Source organism: Callospermophilus lateralis, chromosome 1 (assembly GCF_048772815.1).
Source record: "Callospermophilus lateralis isolate mCalLat2 chromosome 1, mCalLat2.hap1, whole genome shotgun sequence".
In the NCBI taxonomy this organism is placed as follows: Eukaryota; Metazoa; Chordata; class Mammalia; order Rodentia; family Sciuridae; genus Callospermophilus; species Callospermophilus lateralis.
In genome coordinates this window covers 47701436-47726310 of record NC_135305.1, presented here as the reverse complement: position 1 = coordinate 47726310, position 24875 = coordinate 47701436, and the positions used below count along the sequence as shown (strand labels likewise).

The window sequence follows — 24875 nt, the reverse complement described above, 5'->3', positions numbered from 1 at the left end:
GTTGAGAACACTTAAAATCTCTCATCAAAATTAACTTGTGATAATTATTACATAATACAAAGTACATCAAATCATAATGCGTACTTTGAAGGTATGCAAACTTTGTCAACTAAATATTTTTAGTTAAGGTCAAAAGCATTACACATTTCTACACGTTATAACATGAAGAAAAAAGAACTGAAGTGATCTCACTGGTCATCTTCCCACGCCCCCTTGCAATCTTCACAAGGAGCATCATCTTGCGTCCATCACTGAGGACAGGAAATGACAGCAAGGGAAGCAGCCAAGGAGAATGTGCTGGGAGCCTGCACCTCTCTGAAGCCTTGGAGCAGAACTAAAGCCTACCAAAGCAAAGCAGTCAATCTGTCCTCTACATATTCTCAACTCTCTCCCTTTTCCCCAGTGGGATCTCTTCTTAAATGTACAAAGGTATAATTAAAAGGAATTGCTTTAGGGAGCCAAGGAGTGTTATCATAGAAAATTAAAAATGTTTTAGAATGAAAAAAGATCATAGCCAAGAGCAATGCATTGAAATTCATCATGAAACCTTGCAGCTTTGGGCATATTTGTTTTAAATGTCACTATTTGAAATGTATTACAACAATCAGCAACTTGGTGTGAAACCTGAAGAATATAGAGAACATCTGTAATGCTGTGGAAATGTTACTAAAAGAGCGAAAGAAAATAACTTAAGGAGAAATTCTCAAATATTCATAGCATCAGTTCTTGAATGGAGCTATCCAAAACCTTGTTATCTAATAGAGTTCTGACTGTGGAATGCTTTAGACTTCTTGGCTGTATTCAAATGATGAGCACCAGGGGTGATAAAAATACTATTTATTTAAAGTACTAGAGTGAGCATTACCTTCAAGTACAAAATTTTAATCCTCTCAGCAAACCTAATTTAGGAGGAATAAAATGTTTTAGACTATAGTTGAGTTTCACCTAGGACACAGAGTATGCACCAGAGTTTTTATTTAAGATAACATCAAATGTAAAAAGCTGGCTTTCAAACATTCATAAATAAACAGAAATAAGTTTTGAGATTGTTTCTGTGATTTTTTTCCCATTTTTGCCTAGTTGTGGCTAAGGAGATGGTATGTGTGTGTTATTCCTGTTAGAGAATTGAAAATAAAAAAGAACTCAAGTCATTGAGAGGTAAGATTTTAATCTCATCCCAGGCAGCAGCTGCATGACCTTGATCATCTGCTTCAGCCTCTCTGAGACTCTGTAAATGAGAGTCTTGATTCTTTAACTTTCAAATTGGGTGTGAGGATTTGGTCAACAACATGCTAAAGTGTATGAAAAACAAGATCCTTTTCTATGACATAAAAATTTTCTTTAATTCTTTCATCTTTACCCTTCCTTGTGAAAAACAAATTGTGTACACATATAAATATGTTAAATAATAAAAGTCAATAGATGCAGTCCAGAATTTATAAGCAGCATAGATTCTCTAAGCTTGAAGAAATCTTCAAGACTATCTGTGGATGACCTTGATCCTTCCCTCAAACTGTCTCTTGCATCTTTGCTTTCTCCTTCATCCCTGTCACTCTACCGGTTGGGGTCCCATCCAGGGTCCATACTACATAACCTCACTGAGCCTTGTTGCACACAACACCAAGTATGTTTTTCTAAAATTTTATTTATTCTGAGGCCCTGCTAAGAAAAGACATAGCAATTAGAAGCCACAAGAAATTCAAGTCTTCCCTTCACTACTTTTTAGCTGTTGTATTTCATCTCTGTTATACATGTGTCCTAATCTGTTATTTATATTGATTTTTAAAAAAAAGATATTAGGAAAAGCAGTGGGATAACACATGGGAAGTGGGAGGTGATGCCTGACAGTGGCTTTCAAGGAACTGTAACACTTGTACCTGTTGTCATCTTCTCCTCCCTCTACAATACGCCTCATCTGTCATACAGTTCCTCTTCTCTAGAAACCCTCCTCCTTCTTACCCAAGTCATCTGTTACTCCTTTGTGACTTATCTTCCCTCTGATGTCACCCCAAGCCCACTTGCTTTCTGCAGTCATCTCCCATCTCTCTCATCACCCATATGTTTGCTTTATATGTTCCCAAACTTTTCTTGAGGACCTTGTTTTCTTGATTAAATAGACGGAGCCTCCCCTAAGTGGAACAGGTGGTGGTGCTAAGTCATGAGTCCCCTTGACCTCCCCCTTGTTTGAAGATGTTGATATGCCCTTTGAAGAGATGGAGAATTTTATAGTTGATGTCTAAGGATACTTAAAGTTGGCTTCTGGGTTTTGCTTTGAGATCAGGGCACATCTTATACTACTGTCAACTAAAAAATAAAATAAAGTAAATTGACCTGGAAGTAAGAGGACATAGCATTTGGGCAGGGTGGGTGGGGGGAATAAAGAATTGCAATTCTGCTACACTGAACCAAGGCAGCTCTACATAGTGTCCTCTAAGGCAACTGTAACTCAGATTTTTCATAAGAGATTTCCACAAAAAGGTGTTTTCAGAAGCAATTTATGGCTGGGCAGAAATACTGAATCATGAATCCATTCTGATTTGTTAGTTAATTATGGTATTCCAAATTGAGAAACATTGAAGGCCAGAACATACTGCCTTCAGTAATTTAATCCAGATCTATTGGAATATTCCTTTAGCAGGTGTGAGTGCAATCCTCTGCAGTTTCCCAACCCTGCCATAGAAAGCTGTGGTCTTGGTGATATTTCTTTCTACTCCTCACAGCTAAGAGAATTATAGGCACACTCAACTATTTGGTGTCTGACAGGCTGATTCTCCTAAAGAACCATTATGTTCTCTGATCCCTGTCATAGAAGAACCATGGCTCTCCATCTTGCAGGAGAATTTAGTAGGATGTGTACATGGTTTGGGGATTCAGGGATACAAATCCCAGATGCACCACACTATCTGACCAACATCAACCATAAGTAGTGTTTCACTGAATCACAATGTGTCCCTTGAGAACAAATTAGGTCAGAGCAAATGCAAGAATCTTCAAAATTTAAGGCTGAAATTTAAGGAGAAATAAATTGAGGGGAAAGATCTGTTGCAGGAAGAAAAAAAAAAAAAAACAAGAAAAATGTGGTTCCTAAGGTCCACAGAATAAATTCTTTTTCTGAAAATTCATTTTCCCTCCAAACAGTCTTTTTAATGGGACAGAGAGGATTCATGGAGCCCATGAGTCTAAGACAGAGTGGGTATGGCTTGGTTTAGATACCGTCTGAAGATGTCCCCCTAAGTCTCATGTGCAGGAGCTTGGGCTCCAGTATGGCAGCATTGAGGTGGTGAGATCTTTAAGAGATGAGTGTGCAGTGATTGGATCATGGTGACAGCAACCTCAGAAGGAATTAATGCTGATCTCTCAGTTCTTGGAATCAGTTCTCAAAAGAGTGGGTTGTTATAAAGCAAGGCAACCCTACACACTGGTTTCTTTCTGCATGTAATCTTTTCTCTTTCTATTTCTCTACCACATCATAGTGTACCCAGAAAGGCTTTCACTAGAGGCCAAACAGATAGGGCTACCCAATCTTGGACTTTAAGCCTTCAAAACTATGAACTAAATATACCTCTTTTCTTTATAGTACCCAGTATCAGGTATTCTATTATAGCGACACAAAATGGATAAGACAAGGGTTCATCTTCATTAACTGAATACTCTGTTCTTTGTATTCAATCTTGAAACAGTTTCATTACACTGGGCACATCTAATTTCTGCCAGTTTGTTGTACTTTGAAATCATCTACTTTGCCTTCTCTTTTGCTGAATTTCAGGTACATATACTTAATCTTATTGTGGCCTGTCCTTTTTTACACCAATTTGGCTTAATGCTGAAAGAACTTTCAACTTCAAAGAATGCTTCTGCCCTTCCCCATCCCCCTGCCCCTGACAGTTGGAAGGTGGGGTGGGATGGTGTCAGGGAAGCTGGAGAGGAAATCAGTTAATTGCAGGCTGTCAGAGTTGTTTTAGGTGACTTTGTACTTCTTGAATTTAAGATCAACGTGAACTATAGACATTCAAGCTGGGAATTTAAATAGCAACAAAAAAGCCTGGGTTTTGCTAATGCCAGGAATGACTCATCTGGTGAGAATGGTATTGAATTGATAATACAATACAGAGAGAGGAAAAGACTGTGGTATCTGCTCTCTTTGTGTTTCTGACCTTGAGGAGAATTATAACTTGTTTGTTGCAGAAGTTGAGCATCTAATGTGCTGTTGCACCTGTTAGTTCTTATGTACTAAATGGCAAAGCACTTACAGATCCCTGTGATTGCTTTGTGGGTGAAATATTTTCTACAATCTGGTGAACTGGGTTTTTAAAATATAATGTATTCAATTGTGTTTCTTGCATCCCTTATTTCTCAAAAGTATGCTTTCTCATTCTATTTCAATACTGCAGCCTCATCATTACATCTTAGAATATGTTTCCCTTTGTGTTTTTCAAGGTAACATTATGTTTTTGTTTTTTTCTTTTTTTTATAGAGACCATGAACCAGGCAACTCCTGCTAGGAAGCTGGAAGAGGTTCTTCATCTAGCAGAGCTCTGTATAGAAGTCTTACAGCAGAATGAAGAGCATCATGCGGAGGTGATGACTGGTGTAAAGCTATAAGGAAGGCTCTCTCATAGTGGCAGAAGTACTGAGAAAGTAGCCCAATGATACACAGCTAGCCATTCACCTTGAGAAAACTGAGAGCATATGTGAATTTCCCATGAATATGATTTCTATACATCATAAAGCATACAGATACTATAGTTGTATATGTATACAATTTCATATCTATTTCTGAAAACAGTCTTAGAAGAACTTATAGAATCTGTCCCAGAATGCCTAAAAGAATATAATGAAGCTGGATGGAAGAGTGACTCTGGAGGCTGAGGCAGAAGGATTGTGAGTTTGAGGGCAGCCTCAACAACTGAATGAGAACTGTCTCAAAATAAAAGAAAAAGGGCTGGGGATATAAAAACTCAGTGCCTCTGGGTTCCATCCCCCAGTATCACCCAAAAAAAAAAAAAAAGAAAAGAAAAGAAAAATTATGAAGCAAAGCTGGAACACGATCCCATCTTGTGAGGCCAAATTGTTTGCTTTGACCCCATGCTGTGATCACTTTAGTTTAGAAGTGTAAGTTAATCAAAATTAAAAAGGATAATCTGTGATAAGTTTTAAGGGAAAATCAAATAGCAAACATTCATAATTATAGTTGATTATTCTCCTCTGATCATCAAACTTTAAATTTTCATTAAACTTCATTGTTTATGATTCTAAAGTTCTAATTCCATATTAATATTCATTACAGTTCTGGAGTGGTTTTTCTCCATGCAAGCAGCTTATATTCTGAGCCTTTCTAATGATTGTGCATTTATTTACAAAAACAAAACAATTTCCTGACTTTTGCTTCTGGTGGGGGAAATGAATAGGACCGAATAAATGTAATAAACTTTAGTGCCCTAATAGTGCTTTATTCTGGAGGAAGCACAAGAATGAACAAGAGGGAAAAAGACCAGATATATATGAATCTACAGAATATTTATATCTAATGAAACCTAGTTCCAAAAATTCAAGAAACTACAGGATCTATATTTTAAGCAAATTCTTGGAAAAGAGGATTCATGAAAACTTACCATAGGTAACTAAAATTTATTGTATCTGGTTATAAATATGATCATTCAAAACATCTGCTTTTAGCTCACACTGTGGAATCTAGTTTTTAGCTTGCATCTGTCATGTGTGAACTTGTTATGGATATTTTATTTTAAACTGAAGAAACAGCTGCTTCAATAATTTGAAATGAATTCCCAGGAGGATCTTTTCTAAGCTAGTAGCATTGCTGTGTTACAATGAAAATGATTATGTGATAAAATATATGTATGTTTTGTCTTTGTCTTTTGTTAAAAGGCATTATCATCAGAGTACTAGGCCTTTCTAAATTTAAAAAAAAAAAATTCCAAATGTAGTATATATGTCATCTAAACAGGTCCCTCAAATACCATTTATAGAAATTAAAAATTAAATGCTATTTAATATACTCCGTGCAGTCACTGAGAATGCATGCTGCAGTATAACCTATCAAACACAATTAAAATGTTATTTATTTTTTAATCCACAAAAATATAATTGACTTTATTGAAAGAGACAATTAAAACATAATATCATCCTACTTAATGCTTAAATACAGAACTGTTGTCATGTCTCCTTTTTAAAATGCTTTGTAACACTGGCATTTTTCTATTCCACTATGCTTCCAAATTCTTGGGATCCCTCAGGGAAGAGAGGTGAGTAAAATTGGTTCCACTGTTCTTCTAGCATGATATAACTCTTTCATGTGAATTTAAGAGAGGACCCACTCTGATGCTACTAATTTTAAAGCTAACTTAGTCCTTTCCTTAGAACTAAAAGCTGGTTTTTTCTTTAAACAGCCATAATTTAATCTTTGTTACACTCTCGGTAAATGGACCTTAGTCACAATCATGGGCATAATTCTGCTGACCATCTAAGTAAAGCACAACAAAACAGATTTTTGATATTTTGGCTTGGGTTTGTGACTTTGGTTTCTGTCTTTTTTCAATCCTTTAAACCAGATCTAACTTTTTCTCTGAGCACTACCGGAGAGTGAATTGGTGTAACCCCAGAGTCATTTCCAAAGTGAATTGGTGGACTGCACTCCACACTGAGCTAGTTTCTTTCCTCCATGAAAGAGCACCTGGCTCCCCTCCCTTGGGGGAGGTTAACGTATCTGCCTTTGAGGAGAACTTCAAGTGGCTGTGTGTCGCTCCATTCTTTTCATTCTCCTTCTCTGCACAGTGGCAGTTTACTTGACAGGGCTAAGAGGTTGTTTGTGTCCTTCAACAATTTCTCCGTTAAGCAGGCTTCCTGTCCTTCGGATCTTTGACAGTAACTTACTTAGAAGGCGGTTTTCCCTTCTCTCTGAAAGCCTCTCGACCTCTCCTCTCAGGTGTTTTCTTCAGAATTCTCATGTTTCCTTCTTAGATGGTTTAAGCTCCTTTCCAGAAAATCTTCTAGACTGTATCTACATTTCAGTCAGACCCTGTCTGACCAGAAACTTCAGGCAAACTGATCTGACAGCTTTGCACCTAAAAGCCACTCACTCTGACAATGCTGGGGAGTCCCAGTGCCCACTAGGGAAGCTGTTGGCTCTCACCAGCATGCCCCCTCCACACACATCACTTATCCAATAAGAAAATAGATGCAGAAAGGTTGATCAACTTGCCAGGTATGCACAGCTGATTGATTAGTAACTGGGAGAAAACCTAGGCCAGACTTTAGACACAGGTATTTTCAAATAAACCTCATTGTGCTTTTTCCATTTAAGTAGAATGGCTGGAGTGGTCATCCTGCCTGGTTCTGCTGACAGATTTGACACACAGCATCATAGCAGAGATGAAAACGCAGAGAGGATTCCAGTGCCAGCCTGGAGCCATCCTCTTCCATTCTGTCATTTCTCCCGTGTTCTCTGGCAAATGTCAGGATTCTCAGAGTGTTGAGAGTATAAGTAGTCAGACAAGAAAAGGAACAAGATGAGTATGAACGCAGCTCAAATTCCTGCTTTGGGTGTTTATTGTTACAGCAAAATTTTGATTTAGGGATCCTAAAATATTTTAAATATAATGTCATCCACCATATGAAAGCACCATAGTCAAGGTGGTTTGGGAGTAATTTGGTAGCTACAGTGTAGACTTCTCTCAGTTCTCTGCAGATGGGTGATTTTTTTTTTTAAAGAATTGAATTTTTATTTTTTATTTATTTGTTTTTATGTGGTGTTAAGGTTCAAACCTAGTGCCTCACCCATACTAGGTAAGCACTCTACCACTGAGCTACAGCCCCAGCCTTGATTGATCCTGTACTTCAACTGGCTCTGTCCCAAGCTGCTCCAGCAGCAGAGCTGGGACAGGGAGAAGACTTAAGCATGAACACACATATTTGTGCTTATATATTCAATAACAGACACATCTGTATTTGAACCAGATTTAGCTTCTGAATGAATTCAAACATAAAGAGAAAAGGTATTTGATTTTTTTCCCATTTGTTTTTGCTTATTTGTGTTCTTATTTCTCTCCGCTGGCATGCATGTCTAGGGAATATGTTCAAACTAACCAATATACAAAAGATTGGCCATGAATGAAATCTACTTACTATCTACTTCTAATGAGAGGGTACACAGTAGAACTCCATTTGCAGGACTCTCCAAAGAAATTACAAGGGTATAATTTGCCCTATTAAAGGTGTTTGTTAAAAATTTAGTAATTATTATGTGTTTTTATTATTTATTTTATTTTTAACTGATACATGAGCACTAGATATATTTAATGTGTATCATGTGATAGCTCAACATATGAACACATTGTGTAATGTAAAATCAGGGTAAATACATTTATCTCCTGAAACGTTTGTCATTGCTTTGTGGTGAAAACATCCAAATTCTTTCTTACAGCTTCTTTGAAAAATGTTTACTACATTATCATTATGTATAGTCACCCTACTATGCAATAGCACACCAGAGCTCTTTTCTGTTATCTAACTATACCTTTAGTGCCCATGGATTGACCTCTTGGCTGCAATGAGATCCACTTCTGGATTCTACATCTGAGTGAGCTCATGCAGGGTTTCCTTCTCTGTGTCTGGCTTATTTCACTTAACAATGACTTCTAGTCCATCCTTGTCATAAATGAAAGGATTCCATCCTTTTTGTAGCTGATTTGTACCCGATTGTGTGTATGTTCCATTCCCTTGATCCATCCATCAGTTGATGGACACTTTGGTTGTTTCCCTATCTTTGCTTTGTGTATAGTACTGCAGTGAACATGGGGGTGCAGATGTCTTTTTGACAGACTAATGTCATTTCCTTTGGAAAATACCCAGTAGTGGGACTGCTACACTTCATAATAGTTATGTTTTCAGTTTTTGAGGAACCTTTATACTGTTTTCCATGATAGCTGTACAAGTTTATTTTCTCATTAACAGTGTACAAATGTTCCCATTTCTCCACATCTTTACCAATATTTGTATCTTGGTGTTAAGAGCCATTCTAACTGGGAGTGGGGTTTTTGTTTTTGTTTTCAATCTGGTTTTGATTTGAATTCTCCTGGTGATTAATGGTGTTGAGCATTTGTTCATATACCTGTTATCCATTTGTCTTCTGTGAGGAATACCTATTGAGGTCTATTGCCATCAGATTATTTATTTTTTTTTAATTTTTTTTTAAAGAGAGAGTGGAGAGAGAGAGAGAGAGAGAGAGAGAGAGAGAGAGAGAGAGAGAGAGAGAGTGTTTTTAATATTTATTTATTTATTTTTAGTTTTTCGGCAGGCACAACATCTTTGTTTGTATGTGGTGCTGAGGATCGAACCCGGGCCGCACGCATGCCAGGCGAGCGCACTACCGCCTGAGCCACATCCCCAGCCCAGATTATTTATTTTTAATACAAAGCTGTTGACTTCCTTGTATATTCTGTATATTAACCACTTGTCAGTTGTACGGTTTGAATTATTTTCTCCCATTCTGTCAGTTGTCTCTTCACTCCCTCGATTGTTGCTTTTGCCATGCAAAAGCTTTTTAGTTTGTTAAAATCTCATTTGTCAGTTTTGGCCTTTTTTTTTTCTGTGATTTTTTAAAGGATTATCAAAAAAACCTTTGCCCATTCCAGTGTCCTGAAATGTTTCCTCTGTGTTTTCTTCTTGTAGCTCCATAGCTTTATCTAATAGTTTTGTATCTTACATTTATGTCATTAATACATTTTGAGTTTTTTTTTTTTTAAAAAAAAAAGCTGATAAGAAACATGGGTCTAGTTTCATTCTTCTGCATGTGGATATCCAATTTTCCCAGTACTATTTATTGGAAAATAAAACTTTCCCTTTCTTCAATGTGTTCTCAGCACCTTTGTTGAAGATGAGTTAACTGTAGGTGTGTGATTTAGTTCTAAGCTTTCATTCTATTCCTTTTCTCTCTCTCTCATGCCAGTACCATGTTATAACAATTACTATTGCTTTATAATGTATTTTTAAAGTCAAACAGTGCAGTGACTCCTACTTTCTTTTTGCTCAAGAGTGCTTTATCAATTTGGGGTATTTTGTAGTTCCATATGAATTTTAGGATTTTTTTTTTCATGAAGAAAGCCATTGGCATTCCAATAGGGATTGCATTGAATCCATAGATGGCTTTGGTACTATGGAATTTTAACAATATTGGTTTCCCCAATCCATGAACACAGGATGCCTTGCCATTTCTTTATGTCTTCTTTAATTTCTGTTTTCAGTGTTTTATAGTTTTCCTTGTATAGATTTTTCACCTCTTTGGTCAAATTTATTCCTGGCAATTCATTTTTAAGTATGTAAGAATGAGAGCAATACTTACATATGTTCTGAAACATTTTCAACTCTTTATGTTTTATGTGAACCTAATTTTCAGGGAGATAATTAATATACAGCAAATCAAAACTATTGTAAAAAATAAATAGAACTAGTAATTAGGTTGATAGTAGTTTTTCACCCAAAATGTCTTAGTCCCTCCTACTGACCTCTTCAAAGACTTTAAATAGTCCTAGAATATGGCCTTCCAGCATCACATTGTACTGCATCTGAGTATTTGTATGTCTATGTGGCAGGGCCAGAATATACCCTAGACACTTGCTTATTTCCAGAGTTTTAGGATCATCTACAAATTCTAGGATTTCAAACTCATCTCATTTTGGAGGGAAAGTAGCATGAAATATGTTTCAAAATTAGGTTCATTGTTTTTGCTCATTCACACAGTTACCTTCCCCTTCATGTTTTATTTTTACAGGGGGAGAATTACTGGGGATTGAATCCAAAGGCACTTTATCACTGACCTATATTCCAAACCCTTTTTAAAGATATTTTTAAAATTTGAGGTAGGGCCTCATTAAGTTGCTAAGGCTGACTTCAAATTTGCAATCCTCTTGTCTCAGGCTCCTGAGTTGCTATATTTTTACTATATTTGAAGGTAAAAGAAATCCAAAGCCTGAGACTTCAGAGAAACAAGAAAATTATACTTTCAAAATCAGACCATCAGGGCTGGGGTTGTGGCTCAGAGGTAAAACCTTTGCCTAGCATGTGTGAGGCACTCGGTTCGATCCTCAGCAACACATTAAAAAAAATGAAATAAAGGTATTGTGTCAACCTACAACTAAAAAATAAATTTTTTAAAAAAATCAGACCATAATAGATGGGCTGGGGTTGTGGCTCAGTGATGGAGCACTTACTGAGGCACTGGGTTCAATCTCAGCACCACATAAAAATAAACAAAATAAAGGTATTTTGTCCATCTACAACTGAAAAAATATTTTTTAAAAATCAGACCATAATAGATATTTCTTATAAGAAATCAAAGGATGTTATCAGTGTTCTGATCTGCTAAACATGGATGATTGATAGATGGATAATAGCCAGTGTGCCATCTGTAGTTACTTAAGAAGAAGTTATATGTTTGAGAAATCTTGCTGTCTAGACTCCAGCTGATCTGGATTCAATCATTGTCCTCTTACCTACCAATCATAAAATGTTGGCAAGTTGCTAATATATAAAATAAGGATAATTATATCAGTTACCTGAAAGAGTTGTTAAAAGAATAAAACCAGACAGTGTTCATAAAACTTTTAGAACAGCACCTGGCACATAGAAACTATTTACATGATATTAAACATTATTTTTAAAACACATAAACTCATATTTTAAGATCTATGTATGAATATCAACACATTTTTGTAATAACTGATAGCAATAATTGTTTACATTTGTACAGCAAGGAATTTTCATGTTGATTTGATTTTCACAACAAAAATTCTGGGAGAGGTGAGGGTAAGTATTACTGTTGTCAATTTGCAAATGAGAAAATTTTTGGAAATTCACTTAGAGAACTGATGAACCTACCTCCAACTACTCAAGTCTCACCATTTGTTCAAAAGCTTGTACTTTACTTCTAGGTTAAGGGTTCATTCTTACCTACCAGTTATTTTTTTTTTACTATATTTCATAAACAGACCAGGCTTTCAAAGTAGTATTAGCCTGCCACGTTATTTTCATTATACAAGATTTATCTCTTGTATTTCCTTAAGTATATTAAGCATTGCCTACTGCATCTGTGATCACATTTACACTGTTTAGTGACCTAGCATTAGAACCAGTAGCTTTAAACTGGATATTCACAATTTTTAATTGGTGCTCTACTGACAGAAGCATTTCTCAGAAGTGTTTTCTCCTACTTGAAGGAGCCCTGATGCTCTGCCATCTTCCAAGAAGTGGTACCCTAGGAAGGAAATCATACAACCTCTCTTCTTGCTACTAACCTAGGGTGTGATCACTGCCACCAAATGGGATGGCAACCAGGCAGAAGGGGTGGGTTTAGAACTGATCTGGTGTTCTCAGGGTCACTGCAACTCTTGCTTTGATTTTAAGAAATAGTAGTTGATAATAGCTTCCTCCAGGCATTATCTGAACAACTGGCATTCATCATAGATTGGCTTATCTTCATCAGAAACAGCTTCATTAGGAGTGTAATTGGAGACATAAGTATGTACTTCTGCAAAACATAATGAAATTTTTTAGTTGATAGCTAAACCTTGAGTCTTTTTTATTTTAAGATATATTTTATTCCCCGCCATGCTCTGATTTCCAAATTAACTTTAAAATGAGCTTTGGACATTTTTCTTAGAGTCTTAAAACAATCCTGCCCTAACATTACTGTTATTTTCTTCATTTTAACCTTCTACAAAAGTATTGGCTGTGAACCGGAAGTGAGATTTTGAAAAGGTCTCTCTGCAATACTGCATTTTTTACTAGGGTTTCTATACTGCTGTATCCATTGAGGAGTCTCAAGTTCTTTTCTTGGTCATCCCAACAGCTCCCAAAGGCAGGAACAAGATATAGTAATGAAATCATGTATGTCATTTTATTTTTATTTCTTTTTATTTTTGTCAGATATCTATCCTCATAAAAATTTAACCAAAAAATATCCAAAAATAATACTTGCAAAGAACAATAGGCTCAGTGTACATGGGGCATACCATTCCCAACAGGTTTTTATATTTACATACTTATCATTGAGTTAGACATTAAAATAACCATAACTCTCAAGTCTATTACTTATTTATACTACATTTTTCTTCTTGAAATCAGCCTTTGCTTCTATTTCCATTTACTAATTAGTTAAGGGGCAATTTTTATATTATTAATATATCATTATTATGGCCTTTAAGACCATGTTTATTATAAAAGTTTTTTTTAAAAAAAAATGGTGTATCAAATTTTTGTAATTCACTCTTCTATTGTTTGTCTCTTCCTATATAATTTAATTTAATTCTTGAATAAATTAAATGAAGCTTGAAAATATATGTGGGCCCTTCCAACATTTTAAATCTTTTTTCAATGAAAAAAATTAATTGGGAGAATAATGAAAATATCTGTATCACAGAAGTGCGTATGTTTTCTAGTAATTTGGTTAAAAGATTATGACATTGCCTAAAATGACATTGATCATTGCTTAAAATGATTATGACATTGTTAAAAGATTATGACAGCTCAAGAGAAAAATGGGGAAAGAGCTGAAAAACGATTCAGCAAGAACAGTATTAGCAACGGTACTTAATTGTATGAAGAATTGTTAAACTCTTTTGTAATTACAGGGACACAAAGTGAAGCAAAACAGAAACCAGAGAAGTCCCCATTATTTTCAAGAACTGTCTAGAAGCTAAATATTATTTTCCTCCATCAAAACAGCAGACATTTTTAAAAGTGATTATTTCTATTACCTAAAATGCACAATAAAGTTCCTAACAGAGTAGAAAGTGACATAGAGTATATACACATAATGTTCTTATAGTCTAAGAGACAGACATAAAACATTCACATATGTAGTCACGTCCTGTGAAATAAAGATACTAGTTATCTGGAGGGTGGGGAAATCCTCACTATAAAAGTATATTTTAGACCTGGAGCAGGGGGATGGTACTTTGGGGAAGATATTTAAGGGTTTTAAATTTTATTATAATAAGTGCATTGGGAAGCTAAAAATGGGTTTTAAGCAGAGAAATGGTGTGATCCTGTTTATATTTTTTAATGATTCATAAAATGATGACCAGCTGCTGTCTGGAAAAATAATGGGAGTAAACATTTTTCCTGGAGAGCTTTTGCAATGTGTAAGTCTCTACAATGCCCTTTAATCCAGTAATTTTTAGAAGTTTATCATAAGGAAATAATTATTGTTAAACACAAAGAGTTAAAGATATTTATCGCAGTATCATTGGAAGTTTCAAATCTTTGGAAAAAGCAGTCTTGCTAGGGAAATGATTAAATAAATAACAGTATATCCCTACAGCAGAATATTTTGCAGTTATTAAAAGTAAAATAAAAGCAAATTGTTATAAGATTATGATGACAAATGTGTTAATGTTTATATCTAAAAGGAATTATTAGAAACAAATAAGCCAAAACACTCATAATAGTTATGTTTAAATTATAAAAGGAATTTTGTTTTGTTTTACATTATAAATTTATAATTCAATAAATTGCATTTATTCTCTTATACATGTAGTTGTTTTATAAAGCAATAAACATTGTCATTGTACATTTTAATTTTTTAGACTTCATATTTTATTCATCAGTGTTAAATGTTTAAATATGTGAATCTATAAAATTTTTTCTCACCTTTTAAAACTATTACGTTTTTATTTTGTTGTTGTTGTTCAAGTGCTAAGGAGTTTGCATGTGTTTCTAACAAATTATCTGTTTCTCCTTTATTTCTTTATCCTTTTATAGGCATTTGCCTGGTGGCCTGATTTATTGGCTGAGCATGCAGAGAAATTTTGGGCTTTATTCACAGTAGATATGGATACCGCACTGGAGGCTCAACCACAAGATTCCTGGGATAGTTTTCCTCTTTTTCAACTGCTTAATAATTTCCTCAGAAATGACAGTGAGCACTTGATTTTCTTTTGTATGTGAAGTGGGAAGGGTTGGGGAGTGTCATGAATGTGTATGTGTATTTACAGAGCTCTTACACAGGCCCAGGAAGAGTTGACATGGGTAGCATTAATGTAGGCTCAGACTCTCTGGTTATATCATGGTCTGGGGGAGACAGGGATGCTGCCACATTGTTCCTGAGCTCTTAGGTTCCTCTTATTCCCACCCTCCAGCATTCATTAAGGACTTAACTAGGCACCCTTTGCATTGCAGTATGTGAACTAGAAATCTACAATAATGTTGGCACTTCTAGAATTCTTGAAATACTTATATCTCTTGCAGACACCTTTGAAATTTGTCAACATCCTAAAAATTATTCTGTTGAGGCATCTACAAACATGCACGATGGTATTTCTTCCGGCCTGGCAATGAATTTATCTCCTCAGACTCCTCAGATGATAATAAAATTCTCCTGTGTGATGCAACTTGCTCATTTAAAATAAAGAAAATTTAAAGGTTCTCTATTCAGACCTTTATCCCAATGCAATAAAAACTTTTACAGATACTCTGGCAGGTGGTCTAGCAGCCAGTACATTATAGACCAAATTGAATTCCACCTACTCCTAACCTCTGGTTCTAGCTTATTCTCCTTGATCAATACAGTGGTCTTCTGTTGTGGATTTTCTTCTCCAGCCCACATGTTCCATACCTTGTAAATATCCTCACTTATCAGGTTTTCTTATCCATTCCAATTCTTGTTGGCTACCATTCTTATCACCATTGGGATAGACCTCACTCCCTTTATCAGTGTAGCTCTAGAACTTGGCACTATGAAGAGCACAGTGCTCACCAGGTCACCCGAACCACCCACACTCCATTGAAAGGGGCAGTTCTTCTGCCCATCTTTTTTTTTTTAACCCAAGTCTTTTCTTGGTCTCCCAGGATCACACCGTTTATACTTTTACATTCTTATATGTGTTAAAAATCCAAATTTTTTGCTATTTTCTTCCCAAAAGTTCACTACTATATTTTAAACCTAAATCTATATTTTTACAGTTGTCTTTTAAATAAATAAATAAACACACACACACATATATGTAACTATATTGGTTTTGTTCACCCTCATACAGTGTTTCTTACCTTTCTTTGGTTGCTTGTCCCTTTGAAATTGTGTACAATGGTGTACTCCCCATGGACATCCCAGGACTTTGACCAGGTTAAGAACCTTCATCCTGGTAGGAGAGGCATCGTGTTATAGTAATTAATAACATGGGCTTTGGAGCCAAACAGATTGACATTTCTTTGCCACTTACTACTTGACCTTTGACAATAGCTTAACCTCTCTAAGCTTTAGGCTCTTCATTTGTAAAAGAAGGAAAGTGACAGCATCTACAGGGTCATTGGTGGTGAGGATTAAATAAAACGATAATTCATACATAATAGACGCTAAATAAACATTGTAGAGATCATGAGTTTTGGGTCTAAATTTTGTCTTGAGACTTTTAGTCATTTTACACGGGGTTATTAAGACAGGAGAATTTATTAATGTTCACAGTTAAGTAATTAGTAAAGATGATGAATCATTTAACTTACTCAAAATATCAGAATTTGTTTTTTAGAGAAAGCAAAACATTTTGTAGATTTCTTAGAAATTTTCTTGGGGATTCACTACTACAGCTCCAATGTATTAACTTTTTGTGTATTTTTAAGAAGAATTCTTGAATTAAGTGCAAATTTTAGGAGATAGCAACACTGAACCACAAAATTTTAATTTTCTGCTAGTTTTAAAAATAGTTCATTTACAAGAGCTTCTTTTTAAAAAAAAATATTTTAAGTTGCAGATGGACACATACCTTTATTTTGTTTATTAAGGGTTTTTGTTTTGTTTTGTTTTGTTTTGTTTTGTTTTGTTTTTTTATGTGGTGCTGGTGATGGAGCCCAGTGCCTTATGCATGCTAGGCAAGTGCTCTACCACTGAGCCACAACCCCAGCCCTCATAAGAGCTTCTTTTTCTGCTCCTGTTTTAAACATTTCCACATTATTAACTACTGAATGTGTAAAGTATCATTCTGTGCTATCATGTTGTATAATTCTCATTCAGAATAAGACACATTTATTACTGCTCTCTTTTGAGACCTGTCCATTTGGAAGGAGAAGGCTAGATCTTGGCTTTGATTTTGTAGTGATTAACAGATTTTTAAAAACATCAATTATTTCTGAAGAAAACAGCTCCTCCGTGTAGTGAGATAAATAGAAATGTTCCCCAGTGCCATAATTTCCTTTTGGTACTGGGAACACAGTGTGATCTGGGGAATTGAAATAGGATGCAGTAACTTTTATCTCAGACTCACAAGTTCCTTTCCAAAACCAAGGCCACTAAGCACTATCACAGTAGTTGGTAACCATAATTTTTCTAGCTGTTACTATCACCCTTGATGAAATGAAGAATATTGTTAAGAAACTATATGTTTTATTACATTCCTTAATACTCAGATGGAGATTGAGTTCAAATGTTCAGTGTCAACCTCGGCTATCTCCAAATCATCCTTTTAGAAATCTGTGGGAAAACACTGAGTGTCTATTTTTTTTTTTTTAGCCACACACCCCCTCCCCCACCATGTGCCTTGAGAAAAGATCTTTGTATGAAAGCCAGGGTATCACAATTTTTGCCATATCGACCTAATTAAAGTTATAGTCCAAATCCTGCTTAAATATAGCTTAAACTAGCCAGGGGTACTAAAGAGAGAGAGAGAGATTTGAATGTCCAGTCTTGGAAAGGGAGATAATTTGCTGAATTACAGTGTTTAGTTACATAGATGTAAGCCTCATAGAGAGAGAGAGAGAGTCTCAAGCAAGGTATGCTGCTAATTATATAGAGATCTTAAATGATTGTGACTTATTATTAATAAATAATTAGCAATTAATGTTATTATAGTATTAAATAATTAGTCTTATGTTTGCTTTTCCAAAATTTAAAATTACTAACACCCCTTAAATTAATGGAGATATTAATTAGAATTTGTGCTTTATTTGTTGCTTGAAAACTTTGTAGCTGAGGATTTTTTAAATGAATAATTCAGATGCTGCCACAGGTTATTTACCATTTTTCTTTTATTAAAATCTTTATGTTTTGATATTTTAAAATAGACGTTTTCTTTTAGGGTGTGGAGGAGATCTTAAGTCTCTTCATTTTTCAACCAAGGAAACTTAAGTTTCTAAGTGGCCCTGAGCCTGGGCAGGGTTGGCCAACGGGGAATTCGGGACATAGATTGGAGTCTGATCACTTGGCCTCTAGCTCAGTTTCATCCCACAGTAACAAAAGCAGATTCTAGGGACATTTATAAAATGATAGAGCATTTCTAAGGAACAGGAAATTCTCTGTGAACTTATATTTTTAACTCAGGACATATTTATAGGGTATAGCATTAAAGAGTGCTAAAAGGATCAGATAAAGGTATGCACTGCCTCAGCATACATGTTAGGCAACATCTGTGACAAGATTGAACCAATTAGGAGGGAGAGGAACTCAAGTCCTCAAATTTGGTTTACTATTTTAAAAAGAAAAAAAAAAAAAACATTATATCTGGGGTGTGTGTCTTTCCTTACAGTTAGTGGTGATTAGGGAAAGTCGTAGCTCTAAGAACCCTTGGAGATGAACGATGGTTTTCCTCAAGGGAAGAGTGCCAGCTGCACCACACTTTTAGCAACTGTCCCCAACCTCCCACCCCTCACAGCCTCACTCACTGATTCCCAAAGCAAGACCGATGATGAAAACAAACTCAGGCTCCCTTGTTTCTGGCCAGAACTCACTGAGCTCCAGCTTGCCTTCCACCCTGCTTCCTTTGGTCCTACCCACTCCCCGCCAGCTAAAGAGATAATTAGATGGGCAATCACTTTAAATGGTAAGGAAACAATTTTGAAAGAGAGGTGTATTAAAATCAAGGAAAAATAAATGTTTTCATAGTGAAGCAATTAGCATGATAGTTAAATTATACGAAACGGCTAGAAAGCGAGCACAAATAGAGTCTACCCTGGTATGCTATTTTTCCACAATTGTCCTGAGAATAGAAAAGGCAAGTGACCGCTTCTGACAAATGAAAGCCATCTGCAAATGGCACAAATGATTTCTTTCAGCACTACTGAAAGGCAAACCCTTGGAGCTAGTCACCTTTTAATCTGTGGATATGCTAGCAAGTGGCAAATGACCATTCTATTGGGAACTGATTCCCAAGTGAAAAATACCACAGTGCTTCTTCTTTAATTAACAGCCTTTTCACATTGCTAGCACATTAAAGCCATCCCGAAGAACACCCGTGCGTATATAATCAATGTCACAGCGTCTCTGCCTAAACGAATAATAAATGTTCAGGCTCTACACTAAGTGAAAACCTGTTCTCCAAGACTTTCACCTTCATAAAGATGGGCTTATAAAAATCTAAAAAGGAAAAAAAATTGGAATGTGGTCTCATGAGGATAAAAAGGCTAGTGTTAATAATTAACAAGGAGAGTGAAGTGGAGTCAAATTAGCCATAATAGAGCCCAGAGTGACTGGCAAAGTCACCTCTCATTATCAAAAAACTCATTAAGAAATGAAGAGGTGGAAATCCCGCTGGGTTATTCTCACACTTAGGCTGTATCAGAGATTATTTTTCAGATTTCTTTCAAATGAAGAACTGTTAGGTCACCGTATTGTATATTAGGTTAATCTTCAAGCTTTGAAATATGGAGGCTGACACCTACACGTTATCCCACCTCCAGTGCTTAAATGAGCTGTGCATCTGAAACTCACGGATGGGTGTTTATAGATACCTCTGTGTATACATATACTGGGGACAGTGTAGAAAGGCGTAGCTTTCAGATAATGGTGAGACTGCACACCAGCAGAATGTTATAAATAGGAACTTTTACAAATCATGGTATGACCAGCAAAATGTGAAAATGTATTTAACTTTCATCATCAAACATGATTGAATTCAAAATTGTATATCTGAATTTGTTTTACTGATCAGAATAAGACAGAAAAGCCACAAAGCACTAGCCTTTTCTCCTCAATTGAATTCCATAATACAACTCTCATTTCTTTACTACTTATAGACATTTGATTCAATTTAAATCTGCTTTTTATATTTTCTTAGGGTTTAGTGGCTGAAAGATAATAATTGCTGAAATGCCTCTGTGTCTTTCACAGCACATTTACAACTTCTGAAGACCATGGGCATCAAGAACCCCACACTTGAGGGCTGTTGATATTTTATACAACTGTGCTCAGTCGTTCCCATTAAAGGAGTTAGGTATTGCAGGGCATAACCCCAAAGATCAGAAGGCAATGTATAGATGTAGTGAAATTACTGATTTTTGCATCCAGCTTTAAAATTAAATAATATTATAAAAGGCAATATGAGAACTTCTATACTATGAGATTTCTTTATCTTCACCCTAAACATTGGTTAAAATTTATATTGACTTTTTCCTAAATCACTCCCACAAGAAACAGGTGCTGAATGCCAACAATTTACAAATCCCAGGCACCTTGCAGACACATGGGTAAATAAGAAATTATCTGCCCTTGCAAGTCATAAAATCTATGGAAGATACAAACATATATATGACCCTAACTATAGTGCATTTGATGGTACATGTAGTGTGTAAGTCAATGTGTATAGCATCTATGAAGTTTTTCATCAGAGTTTTAAGCATGGATTTGTTGCATTTGAATTTATCACCCCCCAAATAAGAAACTATACTATCTGCTCTCTCATTCCTTATCATTTATTCTCCTTAGATGTTCATATATGTGTGTGTGTGTGTGTTTGTGTGTGTGTGTGTGTGTATGTATGTATATGAATCTATGCATTTTAAACAAGGCCCCTAAAGGAAAAAGGAGAGCTGGATGAGATTTTAGGAGGTTACTCTGGTAGTTAAAGTATACATTAAATGGTACTAAACTATATAAAATTACCTATCAAATTTTTCATTAAAGGAAATATAAAATCCCATGTGTTTTATATTCTGCTTAAAATTAATGTGTTGCTTTCAGTTTCCTTATGAGGTGGATTTTTATTGATATATGCAACAAACACACATTTATTGAGTGCCTATTTAATGTGCCAGATTCTTGGCTAGGTGCTATTCCTGGATCTCATGGGGTTTTGTTTGGTTTTATGAGTGTTTCCTTTTTCATACTGCTTTTCTAACTACTGTTCTCCTTTCTCCTGAAACCCATATTTATATTTCCTATGACAGGTATCTGTCTTCATTATATGCATTTTTCCAGTGTGGAAGGGAACTGATTAACTTACACACTGTACTTGCCTTGCTCGGGGTTGATACAATTCATAATCCTTTGAATAATCCTTGTTTATGGCACAGTCAATTGATTTTATTGTTTGTTTTTATTTGTTCTGTTTTGCTGGTCATGAATTACTCATTTCCTTCTAAAATATCTAATTAGAATTCTAGGAGGAAAAAGCCATTCTTACTAGTAATCCACAAATGCTAACTAATTGGAAAAGGGAAGAGTAACATAAAACTGGGTTGTATGGGTTCATGAGTCAGTAGTGTACTTTTACCCTTAAAAAAAAATGCATGAATTCTTTTGATTATTCATTTTAACCAGTGATTGTTGTCTTAAGGAATAGTTATTAATTAGATCATAATTAAAAACCTCACTATTAAAAACCCATGACAAGTACTTTTGTAAATCTAAATAATCAACACTGATTTATTAATTATTGGTACTGTCCAAAATAATTGGGCCCATCTGCATCCAAAATTTAGCTTTATTTAAGCCTTTTCTTTCTGTTATTTCTAATTGTATCATAAGGTCTGATGCCATCGATGCTTCATTATTTTCTGAGGAGGTATTGGAAACGCAGAATCTTTGGGGAGAAAGAAATGGTTATCTTGATTAGCAAAGTAGGTGCTGATCTTCCACCTATATTGTTGTAACTACTTTTTGAGGCTCCAGAGCAATTTTACTCCCACACGTCAGGTATAGTGTCAGAAGTGTTCTTGGATGAGGCCACATTGGGAATTTGCCTCTTCCAATGCATTATTGCAATGGGGGCCTTGTAAAGGCTTAATTTAGACAAGTGACAGTCCCAAATCCTAACCCGTTGTTATTAAACCAGCTGGAGAAGATGGAAGCACTCATTCTGGTGCCTCAGGCTACATATTAAGAGGGTTTTTTGGTCAGTGTCTGGTAAGAGTAGGGTGCAAACTGACATATGGGCAGCTAAGAAAAAGAGCATGCATTTACACAGACAGGCATAGCACAGTGTGTGTTTCTGTAGCCTTGCCTTTTGAAGCCAAATGGTTTCTTTCCTTTCTTTCCCCCACCCATGTGTATTTGTCATTTATTTCCCCATTACCCTTCCCCTCTTTCCTTTCTCTCTCCATCTCTCTGTCTCCTCCTTTCTTTCTCTCTGATTATCAAAGAAATAATACTGTCAACTTTCTAAAACTTTCAAATGTGGGTTCATGAGTTAATTTGTTAAAAAAAATAAAAAGGAACTCTCAGCTGAAATATGAGCCAACTTTTGACCAGAATTAAATATTAGTTGTAGTTCATAAGAAATAATCTCCATTTTCTCCATATTCTACAAGAAATAAACATTGTCATCGACAGTGCATGAATGACCAGAGAACTCCTTTTGCCACATTCATTAAGAGACCTAACATAAGCAATCTTTATATCCAATAGAATTTTTAGCAGTCTGAGAAATCATAGAATTTCTCACAACAGTATTACTCAGTGTATTCTTATTAAATATAAGGGGCTGTACAGATCTCAGTAGGTTCTATAGTTGCCATTTAATACAATCTTCTGAGTTCGAGTTACCTTCATGTTGTACTCAAAGAGTCATTCACCCAACAATCATTTAAACACTTGCTCTGAGCCAGGAGCTTGGCTAGGTTCTGAGAATATAGACAGGATCCCTGCCTCAAGGACCTTGTATCCTCTAGGAGGAGAGACAGATGTCAACAAATACAGAAGCCACTTGAATAACAAGGACTACAGTGGAAGCCTGTGCAGGATAGGAAATAAATGAAGGAAACCAGTAACTGGGCAGGGAGGATGACAGATTGAAGCATTTCTGAGAGGATTTAAGGATTTGAACTGAATCATGAATATTTTTATTTCTGTACCACAGGAAGTAGGGGAGTCAGGCAACAGAAATGAGTGAGAGAGAAAATCCTAAGAAAGATCTTGGAGGGTTTTCCTACCATGTCAAGGCTCTTGGAGTCCATTATGGTCACCCACTGAAAGGTTATAGTCTTTACAAGTGGCATTATCAGTTTTGTATTTATCTCTGCTTGAGATTTTGAGAAGATGGATTGGTTGAGGAAAAGTTTGAAGCCCAAAGTCCGGTTAGGAGATCATTGCATGAGTCAAAACAGGAGACAAGAGGACTAGAGTAGGGCAGTAGTGGTGGTGACAAAGAGAAGGAGAGGACATGGTGGAGATACGAAGCCACAAGATGCTCAGGTCTTGATTGCTAATTGAATATAGGACACAAAGGAAAGGCGGGTGGTACCAACCTCCATGTTCTTCTATACTGCTCAGGTAGAAAAATCTTTATTTTTACTCTGAGGATGGGAATACAAGAAGAGAAGTTGATTTTTTTTAAGACAATGAATCCAGTATTTATCCAAATATATCAAAAAAGCACTCTTGGTGGAAATATCTTCGAGTCAACTCCTGATGAGTCTTAGAACCATTATAACATCTGAAAACAACATGGAGTGTAATTCTTTTGATATTCTTATTCATTTTAAGAAAAAATATAACTTCACTACCAATCCACCAAACTTCTTAAAGGTGTAATATAGTAGCTTTTGAATTCATGAGAAGCAATGCTCATTTGTCAATATAATAATTTGTTATGTAAACATGGGCTTTGGTCTTGGTGTAGTTAAAAATAATGACAATACCTATCAAGATGGAGAGCCAAAGTTTCCTTATTTTTTTTTAAATAATTGTAAGTCAAGGCTTAAGTATATAGTCTTGCAGTGTGGCAACATAAAACTTCCCAGCTTTTAGTGAAGATTGTATTATCAGCACATTGAATATTTCCACACTGTTAACTTATTTTTTCCAATCATTGAATGCAATAGTTTTCTCAACTTCTTTTTTCTGTTGTAACTGAGTTTTTTTTTTTTCAGAATTCTAATCCTGAAAACATTTAATGCATCTAAGATACAGTGTCATGTATTTGTCATTTGCAAGATTTTTTGTTACCTAAAATAATTTACTACGTTTCTAGGTTTTTAAGATATTTTAAGGCATCTTGATATGCTGATCTTAGGTCAAAGGATGAGTGCATGGAAGGATGAATAGACAGGCAAACAATAGTTTAGGGTAACCTAAGTAATGATTGCATTAGAATCTGTAGAGTTTAACATGGAGCTTTCATATCAAATCCTTTTTCTACTGGCCAGCGACCAAATAACCTTAAGCAGACATCCTAAACTCTCCATGCCTTAGTTTTTTATTGATAAGATTTTTTAAGTAATATTTTTTTTTCCCTCGGAGAGTTTTTGTGATGATTAAATGAGAGAATTCACAGTGCATCTTAACACTGTGCTTGGCAGCCCAAAAATGCTAAGGAAGAGGAGGGAGAGAGAAAAAGTTTAAGTAAATATTCAATAAATCAAATTTCTGTCTGTTTTGAAATTTGCCTATCCCAAGGATGCAGAAATTTTGAGTAAGAATTTTCATCCTTACAGTTTACCATCCTCATTTAGGTGGCCTTTGGTAAAAATCAGTGAATTACATGATATAAAATACCTTCTACTTCTATGATGGAATCTCCAGGAATAAATAAAGCTCTTTTCAGTGTGGAAACATCATTAAAAACAGCATTAGTCATCTAAATAAGACATTTATCATTAAACATGTTTATTCCCACTTTAACTGGAAATCTTTTAGCATCTAGATGGAAACAGAAGAGATG

At 35.5% G+C, this 24875-nt stretch overlaps 1 protein-coding gene across 2 annotated transcripts in view; it reads left to right on the top strand.

Annotated features, from left to right (window-relative positions):
• Positions 1-24875, top strand: part of Cadps2 (calcium dependent secretion activator 2) — a 501039-nt gene that overhangs the window by 405381 nt on the left and 70783 nt on the right. Inside the window, exons 17-18 of one of the 2 annotated variants that reach the window (XM_076861895.2) lie at positions 4475-4578; positions 14776-14932. In XM_076861895.2, the coding sequence (XP_076718010.2) occupies positions 4475-4578; positions 14776-14932 (261 nt within the window). Of the gene's footprint in view, positions 1-4474; positions 4579-14775; positions 14933-24875 lie in introns of those variants that run through there. The other variant, XM_076861904.2, reaches the window with a different exon arrangement.